This window comes from Typopeltis vanoorti, chromosome 8 (genome assembly GCF_054136105.1).
Source record: "Typopeltis vanoorti isolate ZY-2024b chromosome 8, IOZ_Tvanoo_1.0, whole genome shotgun sequence".
NCBI classification, from domain to species: Eukaryota; Metazoa; Arthropoda; class Arachnida; order Uropygi; family Thelyphonidae; genus Typopeltis; species Typopeltis vanoorti.
In genome coordinates, this window is record NC_143556.1 from 26687373 (window position 1) to 26707390 (window position 20018).

Genomic DNA, 20018 nt, shown 5'->3' on the forward strand with positions numbered 1-20018 from the left:
GGTAACACAGAGTATTGCTGCAATAATCATTAGGACACTGACCTGCAGAGATAAAACAGTTATCATTCTGTTGTATAAGACCCTGTTCAGACCACACTTGGACTATTGTTCTCATATTTGGTCCCAGGATTTGAAGGGGATAAATTAACTGGGGAAAGGGTACAAAGGTGGATAACAAAGATGGTTTCAGGACTGTACAATGATAGTTATGAGGATCGGCTGAGGGAATGCAGACTGCAGAGTTTGGTGGATAGAAAAAGGAGAGGTGATATGATTGAGACTTTTAAACTGTTGAGAGATGGTTACAGGGTTGATACTGGGGAGTTCTTTCGCTTTGTTGAATAGCGGGAAGGAGTGATGACAAGAGGCCATCCCTGGAAGTTACGAAAGGAAACTGTGAGCAAGAGGGTGAGAAGTGGTTTCTTTGCATGGAGGGTGGTTGAACCACGGAATGCATTGCCTGATGGAGTGGTGAGAGTGAGAACGGTCAATGAGTTCAAGGAGTGAACTCATTGTTGAACTCCACTCTATGAACTATTGGTTGATTGTTTCCACATTATTGAATATCTGAATGTTTTGGTTTTTATAACTAAAAACAATTAAATCAATTTGTATACCTGAAGTAGCAATTAAGGTTATGAAAGAACTAGTCATGACAAGGTTGAGCAATTGGATAAATAAATAATTTTCATCTAGACCATAGGTTCCCAAACTTTTTTGGGACACCGCCCACTTTGCAAGGCATAAATTTTGTAATGCCCCCCATTATAACAGTTTTCCGCGTTCGTGCCGTTTGATATTTTTGAGGTAAACAGCAGCTACTGATACATTACTGCTTATGCCATTAAATTTTTAAAAAGTAGTGGCCAATATGTGCTTCATCTTGAACAGTTAGTTAAGACTCGTCTGTTGTGTGGATAGACTAAAGCCTGTATGGCATGATCAATTTTTACAATAGCAAAAAATGAATAGTTTTTTAAGTATATAAAAAATAGAAGTTAAAATATCCTGTATGACACGTTCAGTTTTTTATTTTGCACGCAAGCACATTTTGTTCGTCCGACCACAACATTGTCTCTGAATAATTATAAATAATAATTAATAAATAAAATAATTACACAAGATATAAACAACAAACCTACAAAACATAATACAGAAAACAGTATAATAAGTTTCGAATAATATTTGCTTTGTTTTTTCCCTCTAGTTAGCAATATAAGTTAGTACTAACTAGGCTAACTAAAATTTACGATTTTATTTCTTTCTTGCCATTATTATTTTTACTCGTAATATAAATAAACGTACAAAAATAAACTAAATTTTATATAATTTAATATAAAATTGAGTTTATTTTTGCAAATCAATTAGAAAAGTGGTTTTATATATTTTATATATATTTTGAAATGAAATATAACGAATATATTTGCTACCGTAAACATAATCTATTATACACGTAAACATAATCATATATACATGCTCTATTTTCTCATTGACATAGAAAACTGACATCTATTTCTATCTGACATGGTAAATTTTCAAATGATTAAATAATTGAAATAGAAAATTGATAAAAAAAATTGATTGTGTAAGACAGGCATAAGATGAATTAAAATGCAATATTTAAATTTTAAATAATTATCTAATTGCAAAATCACGAAAATAATTAATTTTTAAATATATATTATTAATTTCTTCTATAAAGAGCCACCAACCCCTAGACCGCCTGAACGCCCCCAAATGCTTCTGATCCCACTATAGCCCCCCCTAAAAGGCTTCAATGCCCACTGGGGGGGGCAGTACTGCCCACTTTGGGAACCTATGATCTAGACCATTGGTTCCCAAAGTGGGTGGTATCACTCACTTGGGGATATAGGAACAATCCAGGGGGATAGTAGTAGCCTCATGAGCAAAAGGGGTGGTGAAAACATAGAGGACAAAAATTAGGTGCTGAAAAAAATTTATCATAAAAATTTTGATGATATAACTGTTGTATAACATAAATAAATGTCATAATGGTTGCTTTATTTTCAAAGGAAACATACAAAATGCAAGTTACAACCAATTGGCATTGAAGTCTGATGACGTCTTAATAAGCAAGTGTTGGTGGGTGTGCACTTTCAAGTGATTGGAATTTTACAAGTCCAGTATGTATCGGCAGGAACATGTGCAAGTTATGACTTGTTCACTGTATAATACTATAAATATGTGAGATGTATGAAATCAGTTTTAGATTGTTTCTGAATAGTGTCACAAGCAGTTAGCAATTTGATGTAGTGCATAAAAATTTTAGTACATATTCGATACCTAGTCGGTACCTTAAACGGATTATACACAAAACAAATTATTGTTGTTCCAATAAAACAGCAGGTTTCATATGAGTATTTTTATACCTTTTCTTGTAAAAATAACTTGGTTTAGGTATGTGAGAAATTGCATTCTAGCAATTTTGTAAATTTAACTTTGTTTTACAGATAATATCATGGCTGAACCCAAGAAGAAATGTAGACAATATAATATCAAATATTTGAAATACGGCTTTATTCAGTCACCTACAAACAAAACATTACCAATGTGCTTGATTTGCCAAAATTTTTTAAAAATTAATCTACGAAGCCTTCAAAGACTAGAAGAACATTTGACAAAAGTTCAGGCTGATAAAAATGATAAGGATTTATCATATTTTCAAGCACTTAAAGAAAATTTTTTTGAAACAACCAACATTGAAAGGCATGTTTTTAGCAGTATCCAAACTAGATGATGATGATGGGTTGTGTGTCTCTTACAACATTTCCTTACTGATTGCTAAATTCGGAAAACTGCATAATGTTGGTGAAGAACTAATCCTAACAGCTGTTAGTGGGTCATACGCACTGCACTGCACAAGCCAGCCTCTGATATTATCGAGAAAATTCCTTTGAGCAATAATAGAGTGCAATGAAGAATTGATGAAATGGCCGAATGTTGAAGACTCATTATGTGAGTATTTAAAAACAACCCAGCTCTCTATACAACTTGATGAGTCTACTTTACTAGGAAATGAGCTTTACTTTTAGTATATGTATGTATGATACATAAAAGAAGAAAAAAATTTTCAAGAATTATTATTTGCTAAAAATTTGCTAACTGACATTAAAGGAGAATCAAGATTTCATGCATTGGACGAGTCTTTTAAAGAAAAAGAAATCCTTCTGAATAATATCTTGTCAGTTGCTACTGATGGTGTTCCAGCGATGGTAGGGTGGTATCATGGTTTTATTTCAAAGAGGCATATTGCATATTTCAAAGAGGCGGTTGGCAAATGTATTCACTGTACACTGTGTGATTCATTGTCAACATTTAGTTGCCAAATACCTGAGTGATCACCTATACAGGTTATTACATTATGTAATTACAGCAGTCAACAAAATCAAGTCCTTCATTGAATGATAGATTGTTTGGACAACTATGCATTGAAAACAATGAAGAATTCAATTGCTTGCTGCTCCATACAGAAGTCATTGGCTATCAAAGGGTGCCTGTTTGAATCAATTTTAAAAACTCTTTGATTCAGTGCTACAGTTTTTAGAAAACATAGATTTAATTTAATAAAAAAAAAAAAAAAAACTGTTATTTCTGCATTTGTGTCAAAACTTGTCCTGTACAAATGAAACACAGGATGAGGAGAATTCAGTCAGTTTCCAAATCTATCAATAGAAAAAGGTGACGAAAACAAGATCAGCTATATTGCACTCGGAGGCTCTCCAATTGTGATTTCAACCAACAATTAAAAATATTCTTGAAATGAAAATACCCAATTGGGTTTTGGACCCATTTTCAAGTACAAACACGAAAGAATCTTTACAATTACAAAAGGAAATGATATAAGTAAGAGCAAATGAGGAATTGAAATTAAAATTCAAAAACAGGTACCAACAGTTCTGATTGCAAAAGCAGATGCCCATACTTTATCCTGGTCTACGGACTGTATTAAAAACGTTTTTAATTGCATTTCCATCATGATATTTGGTGGAATATGGGATCAGTGTGGTCACAAATCTTTTAACTAAAAAAAAAGAAACTGACTGCAAATAGCTGATTGTGGTGATTTAAGAATGCAGCTGACAAATATCAATAAACTGGTAGCAGCACACCAGGCTCATTCTTCTCATTAGGATTGTTTTTAATATTACTGATCATTATTTACTATTTTATGTGCAATTTTCACATATGTACAATTTATGTTTGTTTTCTTAATTTTAAGAAGAATACGCTATCCATTCAGCTAACCAGGCCAGCCTGGTTAGCTGAGTGAATAGCGTATCTGCTCTCCAGCCAAAAGGCTACAAGTTTGAATCCTGCCGCAGGCATGGATGTTTGTGATTGTCTGTGGAAATACCTGTGGTGGATGGCATTGGTGTAGTTGCGGTCAGTGGTGACTGAATGGTGGAGACGGGAGTTGTGGAACGGGTGCCCTCACTCGATGAGCTCTTGGACTCTCTGGAGGTGTCGAATAATAATAATAATCACAATAATTAATAGTGTTATTAAATTTTGAGCGCCAACTTGTCCTATGTTTACGTGCAATTTATGTTCCTTTTGTTGATTTCAATAAATAGTTTTAAAATTTCAGTTCCAAGGTGGTTTATTTTCAAACTTCAAAAATCTCTACTAGATGCATAATAAAATGCAAATTTGTTTCTGTATCTATCTGTTTGTTTTCTTAAAACTCAAGAATTGTTGATCCAATTTTCATATGATTTTCTTTTATATGTATCAAGTAGAGCTGGTCAGGTCTTAGAAAGTAGTTTCTGGGGAGGGGGGGGGGGGTGCTGAATAATGTTTTTTTTTTTGGAAAAGGGCGTGGTAAGCTAAATAAGTTTGGGAACCACTGATCTACACTATAAATTCCAGTAGCTTTCTATGATGATTTTTTTTTTTTTTTTTTTTACCTGAGAACGGTTGATCTGTGAGGCTACATCATCATCATCATTGTTATCTTCCAGTAATTCCTCTGAAGCAGTAGATGATTTTTCTGGTAGAACACTTGCAGCACAGTCCAGTGCTCCATCTGATTGCTGTTTTGCAAAATTAATGAACACCTGATGTGCAAGAAGCAAGAAAACAACAAATTAATGTTTCTATTTACAAAGAAAACAATGCTAATACAGTACACCTGCACTCCTAATATCCAATATTTTCAAACTCAGTCATAACATACAAAAATTTTGATGTCTATTATTGAGGAATTTTTACAAGATTAATTCAGAGGAATATTTAAGAAGAGGTGTATGGTGGGAGGACTAGGGGCTGTCCATGGAAACTGAGCAAGCGTGTAGTTAATAAGGGTGTTAAAACTAGGTTTTTTACTTGGAGAGTGGTGAATGAGTACAATAGGTTGCCTGAGTCTGTTGTGGGTGCCATGACTATAATAGCAGAACAACTATTCTGCAAATGCTGAATAGTTGTTCTGGATATGTTTAGGGCCTCCCTCGATGAGTCTAAGGGACTCCTTGGAGTTGCCCATAATAATAATTATCTGCAGTTTTATCATTTATTTCAACCTCAGAAAAATAGAAAACTGATTACTCTGATGCCAGTAATACAATTTTCTGACCAAATATATCATACAACTACATTCAGAGTGAGATGCTATATAGAACTTGACATTTTTTAACAATACTATTATACTTTGTTCACATGAGCTAATGTACACCAGACTGCATTTCCTCATAGTTCATCAAAACCAAGTATAGTGCATATACACATGATGGCCACTGAATTAGAAACTTTTATTTAATGCCATTTTGGACCTCCTTTAGCAGCTGCCAATACTGATCCTCTTCAATTCCTTGCATACTTGGGTGAGATATGAGTTAGGAACAGCCTTCATTAAATGCTTGGTCAGTTGCTGCACACAGGAAGTTCTGTTTGTTCATAAAGTCTTCTCAGATGATGCCAATCTTGTTCCTAACTGTATTTTTCAAAATCGTCGTTTCAGCCAGACAGGCACCCGCAATAAACCCTTTATTGAGCTCCAAAGGATCCTTTGTTTTTCCCATTATGATCAACGTTATAGTCAATTACTAACTAGCAGCATTCTTAATTAGTTGCCTAAAATGCCTTTGTAGCAAAATTGGAAGAACAGAAGAGGAACATTGCACCCTTCGATCGGAACAGACCTAGGTTCGATCTTGTCATGATGAGGGGAATCCTTATATGAACTTTTTCAATTGAAGGTGAGTTAGCTGATCTCATGTGGAGGTAGCAGGGTTTTTCATTCAGAATACAGACAAATTGACCTTCAGAACATGCACAATTTACAGACAAAAAATACTGATGTTGGTTTTTAGCCCCATTACTCAAAAATGACATATATCTGCTAAGGTTTAGGACTGTGAGATGGTGGTAGTTGTCTATTGTACTCTTTCCTCTATTGCCTATGAAATCCATGATAGCCATGGAATCTGTTTTCAATGATGACTAAAGGTGGAGGCTAGCTGTCTGACTATTTCAAAGTCAGTCAGTTAGGAAGGGCTAAAAGCAGTGGCGTATTTAGGTATTTCCCACCCCTAGGCCCACAGAAAGTGCTGTCCCCCCATATTTAATGAACATGTTGATTTACATGCATAACCTATTTATATCATAAATTCACAATATAAATATAATTACAAAAATGAGAGTCCGGAAATTTCCATTGCCCCTCAAAATTTGCCGCTCTAGGCCCGGGCCTATACCTAAATATGCCGCTGGCTAAAAGAGCATCACAAAATGTTTCAGCAGATTTTTTTGGTAATTAAAAATTTTTTTAATAATAAGCACACACAGTCCATTCTAATTACAGCAAACACAATCACAGCACATACATTTAACATAAGCAATGAAGCTAAAGCAAAAAAATTCACTATAGCAAATGTTTTATTATAACAAACCATGTCTTTCATAACAAGGAGTTTAGTATAGTTGAGAATTGTTTTTACTTTTATCTGTTACTTATACATTTGAATGAAAGTTGTGACAGGAAGGTGAAGAACAGTAAATGAAAGGCAATGATGGGTGCAAGACTGAGAACAAGAAGCCAGAAAAGTGAGCATGAGAATGAGTGCAAAGAATTGTGATAGCAAATATGGAACCAACTGAAAAAGGAAAAGTCAGTATAAATGTAGAAGCAAAAGTCAGCCAAACTGACAGTGCAAGAGAAAAGAAGAAAACTTGACTGGTGGAGTGATAGTAGAATGCAGGAATAAAAGAATGAAATTATTAAGATGAGAAATGAGGTAAGACATATGCAAACTGAAATTAGACATATAGTAGATAGGAACAGAGGGTGCAAAAAAATAAAATGAAAGATAGTGGACAAAACATAGTAGCAAATGACTCAAGACTAGTACTATATGGAGATTATATTATAAAAGGTGTGATGGATGAGAGGTGTTGCACTGGATATAAGTAAGCATGTGAGAGAGTAGTGGTTGTGTTTGGAATGAATGATTTAGTTGGGCATAGGGAGAATGTGAGGATGGATATCAGGAGATCAATGAGGAGAGTGAAAGACAACACTGTGGTAGGAAGTCTAGTTTGTGTATTGCCCAGGTATGACAATGATGAGTTGCAGTGGAGAGCAAAAATGGTGACTAATGGAGTACTTCAGGGTTCGGTATTAGGGCCACTAGTGATCCCAAAGGTAATGTCGTTTTATTTATACTGTACTTGTTCAAATGTGTCTCAGCTTGTCTGAACATGAATTTTTAAAGCATTATAAGTACTGCTAAGCTGAGGCAGCCTCATTCTAAGGAATTCCACCTTGCAAGAACATCATACATAAGTTATTGTTTAAATAACCATTTATTACTATGGAGGTCACTGAAAACTACATTAGACACATCATGCTTCATGAGTTTAAAAAAGGTAACAATGCTGCTAACACTGTAAAAATGTACAAGAAGTGTATGGTGATAATATTTTGAAATCACAAAAGTTCCAGCAATGGTGCTAAAAATTTTGACAAGGATACTTTAGCTTGAAAGACTCCCCTTGCTCTGGGCACACTGTTTCTCTTGATAATGATATGCTGGAACCGCTATTGCAAGAAATGGCAATGCAACTGTTGAAGATTTAGTGCAAAAGTGTTGAAGACTTAGCAGAGGATCTTAATTCATCATCATCGAACATTATAGAAACTTGGATCTTAAAAAGAGAAGCAGAGAGGAAACTGTTAGCTTTTGAAATGAAATGCTTCAGGAAAATAAACAGAACTAATTGGACAGAACATAAGACCAATGCACAAGTGCATTTCCAATGTACTTGTGCATTGAAAAGTGAAAGATTTGAATATGAAAGTGTGCATTGAAATTGAAAAGTAAAAGTGTGCATTGAAAAGTGAAAGATTTGAACATCCCTAACTCAACAATTCTTAACACAGTTAAAAAGATACCAAGAAATTATATACTTGGTTTAATCCTTTATACAAGTGTGAGCAAATAAGTTAAACCAGATTAAACCAAGTATATAATTTCTTGGTATCTTTAATTTATAGTATAACCAAGCAGAAAACTTCCAACAGTTAAAAAGAATCAACTCTGTTGGTTGGGTCACATTGTGAAAATGGAACCAGATTTGACGGCACAATGGAGAGTACAAGACCCAAGGGAAGATCAAGATAAATATGGCATAACGCCTTTAGAATTGCATTAGACTTTCAAAGCTGTTGGCATCTGAAAAGCTTGCTTTGGACAGAGAATGGTTCTTATTCATGAGGGACTCAACCCATTTTGAGGATGGAAGAGAAGAAGAGGGAGACAAGCGGCCATCTCCAGAAGCTGGCCATACTCTCTCATACAAAAAAGATCATCAATCTTTTTGTATGAGAGAGTATGGACCTCCTGCAATGAGTCCTTTGACTCCATGGAGGTCAGATGTTAAATAACAATAATAATAATTATGTTTGCAGTGATATTTAAGTTTTGAATGCAGTTTTGCTTATTCTTAATACTATTGGTGCTCTTCTGAACTTCTGACACTACTTGATGAGGATGTAGAGTAATCGGGTATAACATCCATTAATTCAACTAAAGTGTAACAGTTTTATACCTTTGCAGAAAACTTTCAGTGCAGTAATTTACTTTGTAAAACAAATGTAAATATAAACTAACTATATACTGTTAGATGATAACCAGTGTGCCACCTACTATCTCACATATTTTTTCAGAACCTGTATAGGATGTGAAAAACCTTTATAAGGATATTTTTCATCTGAAGATTAATCAGCCAGTCTGATTAATTAATATGAATCATATTTATTTAAGGAGATACTGCAAGATGCAGTTTCATGGAGCGTTTCAAGAAGCATGCTGATATACAGATAAGTGATTTTGTTTTAGTGACTATTTCATGACTGTTATGTGTATATTGCACGAACAGTGTTTTACATGTACTGATGTGAACAACCACAATGACAGCGAAGGCGTCCTTATTTCAAAAAATTTAACAGGTTCAATACCAAGAGTAAATGGCTCATTTACAATGTGAAAGCACGAGTAGAGAGAGAGATGGTGTGTGTTGGAAATGTTTTGTGTGTGAGTGAGTTAGTGCCAGAAATGTGAGGCATATTGAAAGCAGGGAAACAAAGTAATGAATGTTAATGATTAGTGGACAAAATATGAATGAGAGTATGAAAGCAGTGGTTAAAGGTAATGTGAATGTTGAGAAGGCAATGAGGAGAGAAATGGTGCACTTACCTCCAGTGACATAGCTAAAGCTGTTGCCGCAAGGGGGGGTCCCTGAATTTGCCACCCTTCTCAAGACATACCAAAAATACTACAAAAAGTCAAAATGACTTATAGGGAAATAAATTAAAACACTATGTTTATTTTTGAAGTAAAACTTTAATTTCAACATTCCAAAATGTTTTTTTTTTCTTTGCTTTTCTGTTAGCAAAATCGTCTATGACATTGGCGAAGTTTATTTCATAGTAATGTAGGTAATTCTTAATCAAATTTTATTTAGAAAAACTCTCACAACTAGCAATTACAAGGAAAAGGTGCAGTAGTATAACAATATTTGGAACTGAGTTCTCGAGACTGTATTTTAGAATTAACTGCAAAAGTTCAAAGAGATTCAAAATGCACCCTTCGCACCCCCCCCCTAGCTACGCCACTGCTTACCTCATTATGTGGAGTGCTTCACAGGTCAAAATATGAGCTTAAGCGATTTGAAAAGCAATTGACATGTGACTGATGCAGCAAAGAAGAGAATGAAAAGAAAAGAGTGGGAAGTGTATGAAAGAGCAAGAAACTGGGATTAAGGAGATAGTACTGTATGGAGATTCTGTGGTAAGAGGTGTGCTTGATGAGAATATGGCAAAAGCATGTTTTTCAGGGAAACATGCTTTTGTCAAAGATCAAGGATACGAGTGAAGCTTGTTAGCATGCAGAGAAGGGAACAAAACGAATTGGGTGTTTTGGCGGGCCCTAATAATCTGAAAGGTGAGAAATATGATAAAATAAAATATGGAAGAGTTGTAGGAAGAAAAGAAAAGAAGCGAGTTGAGCTGGTAAGTCTGCTGCTAGAGTATGATAGAAATAAATTGAAAAGAAGGGTTACAATTATTATTATTAATGCCAGATCTCCACGAAGTCAAAAAACTCATTGTTGGAGGTACACACACAAAGTTCATAAAAATTGTGCTTTATACTCATTCAATGTGTCTACATCCACCATGCTCTCAGGCAATGCATTCCACTCACCAACTCTCTGATTTATATCTGCTTCTGTATAAGAGGGAGATTTTCACCACAGGATCCAGTGATCTGTATCTATTGGATGGTATGCTACCCTGGAACGGGTGTAGTTTAGATGGACATGGTTTCTCTGTTCTTCTACACAAATATTAGTTGTTCTTCCAGTTTGTGCAAAGTATGTAAGTTTACAGGAGCAAGGGATACTGTAGACAACAGATACTGATATAGCCTCCCTATTCACTAATGTACCCTGAAAAGAAATCTCAGAACTCATTTGTTCCACCAATATATCAGCCTTATGCCTTTTTAACATGCACCGTGGCTATTTTACTTGGTGTGGAAAAACCTCTATGCAGATTGAAGACATAGCTAGGCTTCACCTCTTTTAAGGCAATCTTTAGTATTTATAGAATACTTTGAAAGTAGGGTCATAATCACTACCTCTCTCAAACTCATATGGCTAAACTACATTGATGATGTGTTCTCCATTTAGCCATATGGTGGGGATATGTTAGAAACATTTTTAGCACACCTCAATAACCAATAGTCCAGGATCCGTTTCACCATTGAAAAGGATGAAACAATAACTGTCTGCCCTTTCTTGGCACTCCAGTGGCTACCCAATGGATCTTTTTGGTTTACAGAAAACCTACTCACACTGGAAGTTATATCTGTTATCTATCACACCACTTCTACTCTCATTAGTACAGCATGATCAAAACCTTAGCAAATAAAACTACAACCATTTGCTCAGACCGTTCTAGCCTCTCCAATTAAAAAAAAAAATCACACTTGGGCACTTTTTTTTGCCAATAGCTTTTCCCCTTGACAATATCAACAGAGCTCTCCAGCCTTCAACACCTCCCCCACCCAAAAAAAAATTCCACAACACAAAGAAAAAGTTGCATGCATTCTTAAAAGGTATAACATACAGACTTTCTTCAGGCCATATAAAATCAGCCATCTTTATCCAATTACCCAAGGATCCTCTTCACCATCCAGATCATCATGGTGTCTACAGTATCCCTTGCTCCTGCAAACTTACATACTTTGGACAAACTGGAAGAATAGCTAATATCCATCTAGAAGAAGAATATGTAAGTTGTCTAGGAAGGCAAACACAAACTGTGTTTGCCTTCCTAGACATGATTTAGTATAATTGGATTTAGTATATTTCTCTGTATTCATGAAGATGCCTTGGTGACCAAGGGGAAACATTTAGTTAATAATCTAATTAGGTAAATAAATGTAGTTAATTAATATCTTTAGGCATGTGTTTTCTCTACTAAACATCAACATGAGCATTCATACCAGACAAACTTAGGAAGCAACTTGGAGCTGTATCATGGCATAAAAAAATCACACAGGAAGAATGTTGATAGTGCATGGGAAATGGTCAGTGATAGTTTGAAGGAAACAGAATCTGACTACATACCAGGGTCAGGAGGATAAATAAAAGGAGAGTTAAAAATAAAGAGTAGCTTCATAAAGCAGGAGTTGCAAAAATAGAAAACACTGCAGAAGGAATATAAAGAAAAAGGCGATCATCATGTAATTGAGTAGTGTACTATGTAGACAAGAAGGGTAAAAAAACTAGTACATATATCAGGACTATATCAGATTATAAGAGAAAATTAGCTAACTGGCCAAAAGAAATCCTAAAGAGCTCTTTTGCTATGTAGCAAGTAAGAATAATTACTAAAAAACGATTTAATCAGTGCTGACTGAAGAAAAGTGGCAGATGCAGAAGAAACAGTTGAGATACTAAGTGATTATTTACAAAGGTGTGTCATCCAGGTGCCAATGCAACGGAGAGTGATGTGAGACTTGAGGCAGATGAACTGCAGCCTTGGTATCTGATATCTGTTCTGGTGATCCTGGAGTCAGGATTGAAATAGTGTTTTAGCATGCTGTGTAGTGGAATAAATGTTTTACCTTAAATATTTTGTGTTTTGCCATATGAGTGTGGAATCTTCTCTTTGTTCTGAGATCAGTTTCACCATTTTATATTGCAATCTGTTTAGTTTCTAGTTCGTGTGGAATTCGTATATTGTAATTGCCTATCTTAAGATGTTTACACATAATGATTATAGATTAGTATTTTTATGTATGTGGGAAATATTTCTTAATCGATACAGTTTGCTTGCTATGTAATGTGCAATTTGTTGTACATTTGAGGTTGAAGTAATGTAGAAATCATATCTTTCCCATCTACACATAGTGAAAGGTGCATCACCTTATAATTAAATTACTCAAAATCAGTGATAGATGTTGAAAATTTTTCATTTGGTTATATTATAAATTAAAGATGCCAAGAAATTATATTCTTGGTTTAATCCTTTATCCAAGTGTAAGCAAACAAAGTATCCTTAGTATTCTATAATGCAATTTTTTATATAGTTTTATTTTTTTTTTACATATGTGGAGAGTTTGTGATACAAAATGTGCTCCATAATTTGGCTGATTACTGATAATGTAGCAATGGGTCTGTAGTTACTTATGTTTCTTTTTCCATGTTTATTATTTGAAGTGATTAATGCAGTCTTTAGTGCATCAGGTATGTATCTCATTTTGAAGATTTTATTTAACAGAATTAGAATAACAGGTATAGGCTATACCTGTCTTTGGGTCTGATTCTGTCTATACCTGGTCCTTTGATGGGGATAATTTGATAAACTGAAAGTGATAATTCTTTTTTTTTTACCAATGGGAACTGCAATTATATGGATTGTGCATGATCTTAGTGGAGAATACTGCATTGGGTGGGAGAGAATTGTTTCTGGTATTTTTTTCAGAGTGCTGGTTAAAATTGTTTGCCAACTGTTTGAGGGATTTAGGCTCACAGCCAAGCTGTTTTTATTGTTTCAAATAATAATATTATAGATTTAAAGATCTATAAGGATGCTTAAGGGTCAAAGCTATATAACTGAGAGGAGATCTCCACTTAGCCTTTAAAGGAATGTGGAGAACCAACCAAGCCTTCTGACCTAATGTCCAATCCTCACCTTCTCGTAGTGCATCCTGTTAGGTATCTACCTGAATACTGAACGAACAAGGATGGGCTGGCAATTAGGACTTAGACGACCAAATTGTATTCTTATTGGCTTAAATTACAATATTAAATGATGGTACAACATGACAGAATTTCGTGCCGGCTTGGGCATCGTCCGGTTAAACAAGGCCCCCATTGTTTTTGCCAGGGAACCAGTGCAAACAGCGAAAAGTCAGCTACTGGAACAAATCTGAAAACACACCCCAACTCAACATCACCAGAGTTAAAGAGTGGTACTATCAACATAAGATGCCTAAATGGCAAAGAAATGGAGCTAGCTGAGGAATTAGATAAGAACCAGATTGACATAATAGGGGTAACTGACCAAAAAAGACCAAAACTAGTGAGATCTTTCTGAGCAATAAATATAAAATGTTATATTCAGGCAATGACAATCAAGGAAAAGAAGGAGTAGCCATAGTATTCAACACTAAATACGAGGCTAATCTTCTTGAATGGCAGGCAGTCTCAAGTAGAGTGATGTGGGCAAATATGAGAATGGGGAACTGGACAATGAGACTTATTTGTGCCTATGGTCCCACAGAAGGTTCTACAAAGGTAGAAGTGGAGGAATTTTTTAATGCTTTAGAGTAAGCAACTGACACAATGAAAAAGGAAAAGTTGGTCCTTGTTGGGGATCTAAATAGCAGAGTAGGAAATGATTGTCAGACATATAAAAATATTTGGGGAAAATTTGAAGAAAAGAGCAAAGCTAATAATAATGGCAATTACCTGTTGGATTTCTGCTCAGGACATGGACTGGTTATTACTAACACCATGTTCAAACACAAAAAAGTGCACAAATTCACATGGAGAGAAGAGAAAAGGAATAAGAAAAGTCTCATTGACTATATTATTGTTGATAGTAATGTTTTCTCTCTGGTGTAGACACTACAGTGTTCAGAGGATTTGAAATCGGAAGTAATCACCATTTGGTCTTCAGCAGGATAAAATTGATTTTCATATTGAAAAGAAGAACATGTAAGAAAGTTTTAATAAAAGTTGAGCAGCTCTCAGATGTGAACTGTAGACTAAAATACACAAAGGTTATTGAAGAAAAACTGAAAGAGTTTGAGAACAGCAACCAAACCTTAGAGATTCAGTGGCAAGCCTTGAAGAATACCCTGATTGATTGAGCTAGAAAGGTATGTGGTGAGGTTGTCTGCAGGAAAAGAAAAATCAGAACTCCATGGTGGACACAGAAAGTTATAGAGGCAGTGAAGGAAAAGAAGAAAGCATATCAAATGTTCCTGGCAAATAAGTCAGCTTTTGCTCTTAGAGAATACAGAGAAAATGTACGAAAGCGAAACACTGTGTAAAACTAGCTAAACAAAAGTCATGGGAGGACTTGGGCAAGAACATAGAAAATAAATATCAAGAAGGTGGTAAGATATTCTGGAGGTTGTTGAAGAAGATAAAGATGATAAAGGTGACATGAAAATGGGAGAAAAAGATACCCTTTGAAGTAATGAGTAATTACTTTGGAAAATTGCTAAATGAAACAAGCAGTGATGACAGAACAGTGATAGAAAACACTGACCAGGCATGGAATAAGGAATACATATCTGTACTTGAAGTAGAACAAGCCACCAAAAGTGTGAAATGTGGAAAGGCAACTGGAATATATGATATTAGACCAGAAATGTTCAAGTATGGAGGTATAAAAGTTTTACAGTGGCTGCACTGCATAGTTCAGTTAGCCTGGACAGAGGGACGAATTCCCAATGATTGGATTAGAGCTCTAATAGTACCCATATATAAAAAGGGAAATTAAACTTTACTTAAATTAAGGGGATATTAATCCCCACATAGTTTTAAAACCGAATAAGAAACTCAAAGATCGGAATCAGAGAGTTTCTTGCCGAATATAGTAAACTATAAAGTATCGGCGGACACTAGCGTTAGCCAATGCAAGTGATCCTAGTACATAGTACAATATTGGACAGCTCGTTGCAAAGGTGGAGGAAGAAGTTCAGATCGCTATTCTTAGGTATTTTCCATAATGTAAAAACACATTTCCTAGGAAATGTATGCTGTTATTACATTATGGAGGGAGGTCACTACCCAGACCGGTTTCAGCCTTTTTTGAGGCTTCATCAGTGAGTAGCTAGACCAATTAATACCAAAGTGTATAGCGAAAAGAACTTATGTACTTTGCGAACGAGTTTTCCAAACAGGTGCAACCATTAAGTTACTTAAGTATAAAGAGCTAATAAGCTTCATTTCGGCAAAAACATTACTTAAATTAAGGGGATATTAATTCCCACATAGTTTTAAAACCGAATAAGAAACTCAAAGATCGGAATCAGAGAGTTTCTTGCCGAAGTAATGTTTTCATTGCCGAAATGAAGCTTATTAGCTCTTTATACTTAAGTAACTTAATGGTTGCACCTGTTTGGAAAACTCGTTCGCAAAGTACATAAGTTCTTTTCCCTATACACTTTGGTATTAATTGGTCTAGCTACTCACTGATGAAGCCTCAAAAAAGGCTGAAACCGGTCTGGGTAGTGACCTCCCTCCATAATGTAATAACAGCATACATTTCCTAGGAAATGTGTTTTTACATTATGGAAAATACCTAAGAATAGCGATCTGAACTTCTTCCTCCACCTTTGCAACGAGCTGCCCAATATTGTACTATGTACTAGGATCACTTGCATTGGCTAACGCTAGTGTCCGCCGATACTTTATAGTTTACTATATTCGGCAAGAAACTCTCTGATTCCGATCTTTGAGTTTCTTATTCGGTTTTAAAACTATGTGGGAATTAATATCCCCTTAATTTAAGTAATGTTTTCATTGCCGAAATGAAGCTTATTAGCTCTTTATACTTAAGGAAATTAAACTAATTGTGAGAATTACAGAGGTATTTCCCTACTGAGTGTTCCTGGCTATGTAAGTATACTTGCATAGCCAGGAACACTCTATGCAAGTATAAAGATCTATGCAAGTATACTTGAGAAATGGTTCAGAAGGATTGTGGAAGAGAAGCTGCTTGGTGAGGAACAAGCTGTATTCAGGCCAAATAGAGGCTGTCAGGATCAGATATTCACTTTACGACAAATAGTTGAGAAGTCACGGGAATATAACAAAAATCTCTATTTAAGTTTTGTTGATCTGGAAAAAGCATATGACAAGGTGCAAAGAGAGAAGCTGTTCAAATCGCTACAGTTGTATGGTGTGAGTGGATCATTATAGCAAGCAATACTTTGTCTTTATTTGAGTTGTAAGTCTGCAGTTAGAATTGAAGTACAGGAAGATGGTTTAATGTTAAATCTGGTGTCAGACAAGGATGTACATTATCACCTCTGTTATTCATTATCTATATGGATTACATTATGAAGGAAAGTGGTATTAAACCTGATATGAAAATTGGAGATGTTAATGTCAGCTTATTGCTTTATGCGGATTATGTTATACTTCTAAATAAATCTGCTACAAGTCTGCAAGATTACCTGACTAAGTTGAATAACTGTTGTAATAGATATGGTATGAAGATCAGCAATAAAAAGACAAAGATAATGAAATTAGGCAGAATCGTTGAAAATGTCAACTGCGTTGTGAACGGAGAACCCATGGAACAAGTAAAACATTTCAGCTACTTAGGCACGATTTTTAGTGAAGATGGTAAATTAAATATGGAAATAGACAACAGAATCAACAAAGCTGGTATGGTAGGAAGTCAACTTAATAAATTTATATGGAATAAGAGAGAAATTAGTCAAAACACTAAATTAGCTGTATACAAGACAGTGTTCAAACCAGTTTTAACTTATGGATCTGAGAGCTGGGTCAAAACTAAAACACTTGACCAAAGACCAGAGGCTGCAGATATATGGAGTCCTGAGAAAGATTAGGGGCATGAACAGATGGCATCAATGGCAATATCATATTAAAAATGAGAATATTAGGAAAGAACTGGACACTGTTTGCAGAGCTAATCTCAGGTGATATGGTCATTTAAACAAAATGGAAGAGGAAAGATTAGCCAAATAAGTGTTCTCTGCCAAGTTGGCAGGAAAAAAGACCCAGAGGAAGACCAAGATATAGGTGGATTGATATGGCAAAAAGTGCCTTCGAAGATAGAAATATAAGATCTGACAATGTTGACAGGTAACAAATTGATTTAGCGGAAAATTGTAGGTAGGAAGTTAGTAATGATGCAAATTTTTTATGTAGTACTATCATATCCTGTATACCCCGTTGAGGGTAAATGGAATTTGATGATGATGATGACGATGATAGGTTTTGAGAGGCTATTCTAGCATGTATTATTCTTGCACATAAATTGCCTTTACTTTTTTTATTCCTATATGAGAGAAAAAAAATTATTTGAGCAAAATTCAATGAAGTAATAAAGATTTTTCTCTTTCATCAAAATCCTGAATGTCCAAAAATAGCACCTTTAGAAAACTTTTAATGCAAAACTAAGATTCATATCAGATTAAAATTCATTTTTTATAAATATGAGAATTCTTTATATTATACTCACATTATCTAGAGTGTTTTGGCAAACAAAGTAGTCTTCAATAGGTAAATCATGGAGGGCAGATTCTAACCTTGAAAATACATAGGCTAGAGATATGTTTTTGGATTTCAGCTCATACTGTAACATGTTAAAATGTTTCTCCTGGAACAGAAATTTGCAAATAATTATAATCTTAAATTGGTATGATGTTTTAATGTGTATAAGAATTAAGCAGTTGGGAAAAACAAAAGTACAACAATGACAAAACTTATATAAATTATGCAGAGGTCATTAAGGCCATTATTATTATTATTATTCCGGGCAACTCCAAGGAGTCGACAACCTCACCGAGGGAGACCCTAACATCATGTCAAGAACAACTATTCAACATTCACACAGTATCTATCATACCTTGCCTTGAACTCATTCACAGTCATAGCAACCACAACAGACTCTTGCAGCTTATTCCACTCATTCACCACTCTCCAAGTAAAAAACCTAGCTCTAACACCCCCTGCTAACCACATTCTTGTCCAGCTTCCATGTATGGCTCCTAGTCCTCCCACCACCAGTCCTATTCTCAAAAATATCTTCTGGATTAATCTTATAGAAACCCGTCAGTAATTTGAATGTTTCAATATGTCACCCCTTTTCCGACTATTGACCAATTATTGCAACCCACAAATCTTCAACCTGTTCTCATAAGGTTCATTCCAAAGACCTGCTATCATCTTGGTCACTCGTCTCTGAATCCTCTCCACCTCCTCCCCATCAACAAGAAACCCAGGCACCCATATCTGGGCACAGTAGTCTAGATGGGGTCTCATCAAGGCTCAATATAGAGGCACAATAACTTGTTTATCTCTGCTTGTTAAAGTATTTTTCAGAAGCCAAGTGATTTGATGAGCTGATTTAGCCACTTTTGCAATGTGCCCACTAAACTTCAATTCCCTATCCATCAACACTCCCAAATCCCTGGCCTCATCAATCTCCTGGAGAACGGTTCCACCAATGTGATATACTGCTGCTATTCTTTTCATCCTAAAATGCATAACCTTACACTTTGTCACATTAAATTGACATCCATTTTTCCTAGCCCAGTCCTCCAAACTATCCAAATCATCCTGTAAAATTTTGACATCCTGTGTACTCACAATTGCTCTACCCAACTTTACATCATCAGCAAACAAGTGAATACTTCCTCTCAGATCCTTTCCTATATCATTGATGAACAAATTGAAAAGTAGTGGTCCAAGAACAGAGCCATGCGGCACACCACTAGTCACAAGCCGTCTTTTGGACTCAACTCCTGAATAAACCACTCTCTGGTATCTCTCCATCAACCATCCTCCTATCCATCTCACCAACCCTATATCCACCCTCCATCTGCTCCAGTTTACTGATTAGAGTTCCATGTGGCATCCTGTCAAAGGCATTTGCAAGGTCCAGTAGAATCACTGTAAACCCATTACCCTTATACAGTCCAGCAAGTTACTGAAGCATGATCTACCTTTCACAAAACCATGTTGTCCCCCATACAATATCCCATTTTCATCTATCCAATCCTGTATTCTTTTCTTGACTAATTTCTCTAAGATCTTGACAACGATTCCTGATATGCTAATCGGTCGGTAATTTACAACAGCAGTCTTGGAACCTCCTTCATGCAGTGGAACTATTTTCCCCTCTTTCCACCCCCTTGGGATTAACCCAGACCCGAGACTCAATTTAAACAAAATGGTCAAGGGTACTGACAATTCTTTAGCCGCTTCATGTACGACAC

General features: G+C 35.5%; 1 protein-coding gene across 2 annotated transcripts in view; it reads right to left on the minus strand.

Moving 5' to 3' along the window:
* LOC150103869 (ATP-binding cassette sub-family A member 2-like) overlaps window positions 1-20018 on the minus strand; it is a 975482-nt gene that overhangs the window by 17095 nt on the left and 938369 nt on the right. For both annotated transcript variants that reach the window (XM_090397162.1, XM_090397161.1), the window contains exons 46-47: window positions 18260-18397; window positions 4929-5078 (exon numbers count right to left, since the gene is read on the minus strand). In XM_090397162.1, the coding sequence (XP_090253288.1) occupies window positions 4929-5078; window positions 18260-18397 (288 nt within the window). The remainder of the gene's footprint in view (window positions 1-4928; window positions 5079-18259; window positions 18398-20018) is intronic.